The following is a 3,506-nucleotide window of genomic DNA, read 5'->3' on the forward strand; positions in this document are numbered from 1 at the left end:
TTTGGGAATATGCATTTGTAACAAATTCACAATTATAATAGCTTTTTTATTTTCCATGCAGAGGAAGCGTTGATCTGATTAGTGGCTACAATGTATTTTGTTGAGGCAATCTCAAGTGCTCTTGTCTAATGAAATCATAGCATCAACAAGGGAGTTGTCATGACGACAGGGCTGCAATGGCTCTTGTGCTCCCTGCCTTGTCTGTGAACCGCAGGACATGTCTCCTTTTCAGGCATAGTGCAAGCATATATTTCTGCATCCCTAAACACTCTTTAGAATCTAATGTTGCTGGGATTGTATTTGCTTCATTTTCAGAGGAGAGGAGCTTTGGGGAAATCTTTGGCTGAGTCTCTGCCTCAATTGAAATGTGCGTTAATTGGAAAAAAGGAAAATAAATGATGGGTAAGTTTGAAGTTATTTTCATCATCATCATTTTCATCATCTTAAGCTATCTTGCTAATTGTATGATGACATTTCCAAACATAAAACTCCACAGGCTTTTCTACTAAAACTATGTCCAAACATGCATGTCTATTATAATAGCACAGAGCCTGTCAACTTCAGAACTGAGATAAAAACCCGAATGATCTTTGATGTTATTGCAGCTTTTGTGTGTACTAAAGCTTTTATACCCATATCATATTATGAGTTTTGCCAGAAGCATCAGCATATTTGTAAAGAGAATCAATGGTGCACACCTGGACTTCAAGAACATACTGTGGATATTTTTAATGAATATATGTTGTTGAATGAATTGTTGTTGTTGTTGTTGTTGTTTTTGTTTTACAAAAAATGTATTAAAGAATTTGTTTAGGGTAAATATGTAATAATACATATGTAATAATAATGTAATTGGACCCAACAGCTTTCACTGTGACATGTTCACTTTCTCTTTAAACTATTATCAATATAGTCTACACACCTACAAGTGTTCAAGTGGTAAAGACATTTCAGATACTCAAAGCTCTTTCCCTCTTATCTAGGTTGCCCCACACTACTCCTGTCCAGTGGGGTGTCCACACTTGGGGGCCTGGTCTTTGGGTATGAGTTGGGGATCATCTCTGGGGCCCTTCTCCAGCTCCAGGCAGAGTTCAGGCTCACCTGTGTCCAGCAGGAGGCTGTGGTCAGTGCTCTCCTGGTCGGGGCCCTTCTGGCCTCCCTGGTGGGTGGATGTCTCATCGACCGCCACGGCCGTAGGAACTCTATCCTCCTCAGCAACGTCCTCATCCTGGGGGGAAGCCTCGTCCTGGTGAGCAGCTCCTTCTGGGCACTGATGGTGGGCAGGATCACGGTGGGTTTCGCCATGTGCATCTCTTCCATGTCCTGCTGTATCTTTGTGTCGGAGATGGTCACTCCCAAGCACAGGGGCTTGTTGGTGACACTGTACGAGGTGGGCATCACCGTGGGCATTCTGGCAGCTTATGCTATGAATTATATCCTCTCTGATGTGAAGGAGGGGTGGAAGTACATGTTTGGATTAGCCATCGTGCCAACATTGCCTCAGTTCATTTCTATTTGGTTTCTTCCATCCAACCCCGGAGCAACCACAAGCCAAAGGGTAAATGCTCAAAGAGAAAGGGGCCTTATTCGCTCAATTGAAAACCACAAAGTGGAGGATGTGGCTGAAGCGCATGTTTCCATTAGACTTGACAACAACACAACAACACAATACAGTATCCTGCACCTCTTTCATCGCAAGGACAACATGAGGACCAGGACAATCATCGGTCTGGGCTTGGTGATCTTTCAGCAGTTCACTGGTCAGCCCAATGTGCTCCTCTACGCCTCGACCATCTTCCACTCCCTGGGCTTTGAGAGCGATGCCTCAGCAGTGCTGGCGTCTGTGGGCTTGGGGGTAGTCAAAGTTATCGCCACCTTGGTCTCCATGGTTTTCGCTGATAGGGTGGGCAGGAGGCCTCTGCTCATTGGGGGATGTACCGTCATGGCGGTGAGTTTGATGACAATAGGACTTCTCAGTGGGCCTTCAGTGTTCAACGGCAAGAGACCCTGTGGTGCTGATGATTACATGGTCAACACCACAACCCTGCCACATTCAACCCTAGACAATCAGTCAAGCCATTACGTTTCTGCCAGTGAAAGCAGAGGACACCTCCAAAGGACAGAAGTTAGTGATTCTGTATATGATGATGTCAGACGGGTTCATTCTTCCACAACGTCCAGCTCTGGGTTTCTAGAGCCTTCCCCAGCCGTCCACAACGGAGTAGCGAACTGGATCATCTTAACCTGCATGATGGCAGTCGTCAGTGCATACTCAGTTGGATTTGGACCAAGTAAGTACCTTTCTGCAGGTCAACATTTTTTTTGTTACCTTGGGTTACACTCTGCATTTTTGTACATAACTTTCACCCTGCTCTTTTGAATTCTTATGCACTGTGCATTCCTTTTGATAAATTATGTATCATTACTATTTCCTGAGTTTAAATAAATGTTTGTGTCATTGCACAGTGACTTGGCTGGTGTTGAGTGAGATCTTCCCTGCTGGGGTCCGAGGGAGAGCGTTTGCATTCACCAACTGCTTCAACTGGGCTGCCAACTTAATAGTCACTTTCTCCTTCTTGAATGTCATTGGTATGTCAGCTTTGGTTCAAATTCTTGGAAGATATACTGATTCTACCATACTCCAAAATATGGCACTCAGTTTACAATAACCATAACAACACAACATACATACCTTATTAGTTATGTGTCAGGCAATCTGCCATGGTATCTGCCCGGCAATTGAATTGACTGTAGTTGAACAACCTTGGAGTGAGCAAGAGTTCTGTTTTGATAGTGTGTTTTGTCAACAGATGCGATCGGTCTATCAGGGACGTTCCTAGCGTATGGACTAATTGCAGTGGCAGCAGTGGTGTTCTTCTACTTCATGTTACCAGAGACTAAAGGGAAGTCTCTGGAGGAAATAGACAGGGAGCTCTGTTTGAAAAGGTAAAACAAAAAATATTGTTTATATGACAAAAATAATAATACAATGTGAAAAGAAATTCAGCTGTCTCCTGTTATTTATTTGCTCCTGTTTTTCTTTTCTTTTGTAGGATACACAAGAAGGAGGAATGCTGCAGCGTTCTTAGCAGGCGGATCACCTCTACAGGGTATCAAAGACTCCAGACAGCCAGCTCAGCAAATGAATGTTGAGTAGGCAAAACCGAGAAGTATATATATTGTGTTATTGTTACTCTTCACCACCTTGACTGGACCATCTGACTTTGGTTTAAACAAAGAACGATCATCCAGCTCTGGCTGCAGACAGTTCTGATTTGTGATTGAGCAGTTTACTACACTGGTATTTAAAGTATATTTTTCTTATGTGTTGTGAAAATGATCATAAAACCACATGGTTTTGCAAATCATGCTACCATCCATAACTATGAAATAATGTAAATAAATAATGACAATTCCAAATTCATGATTAGGAGACTTTGTTCCTGGTGTCACAATTCATTTAAATAATTCTCCTAAAATAATAAAACCAAGCAAAGAAACATATG

At 42.6% G+C, this 3,506-nt stretch overlaps 1 protein-coding gene across 1 annotated transcript; it reads left to right on the forward strand.

Annotated features, from left to right (window-relative positions):
- Positions 1-398: 398 nt before the first annotated feature.
- slc2a10 (solute carrier family 2 member 10) lies at positions 399-3,153 on the forward strand (the record flags this gene model as incomplete). The annotated part of the gene is made up of 5 exons (XM_080546126.1): positions 399-402; positions 984-2,291; positions 2,467-2,589; positions 2,811-2,946; positions 3,054-3,153. The coding sequence occupies 5 exons, from the start codon at positions 399-401 to the stop codon at positions 3,151-3,153; spliced, it is 1,671 nt and encodes a 556-aa protein (XP_080402252.1).
- Positions 3,154-3,506: the final 353 nt, after the last annotated feature.

This window comes from Nansenia antarctica (genome assembly GCF_963989245.1).
Source record: "Nansenia antarctica genome assembly, chromosome: 15".
NCBI lineage: Eukaryota > Metazoa > Chordata > Actinopteri > Argentiniformes > Microstomatidae > Nansenia > Nansenia antarctica.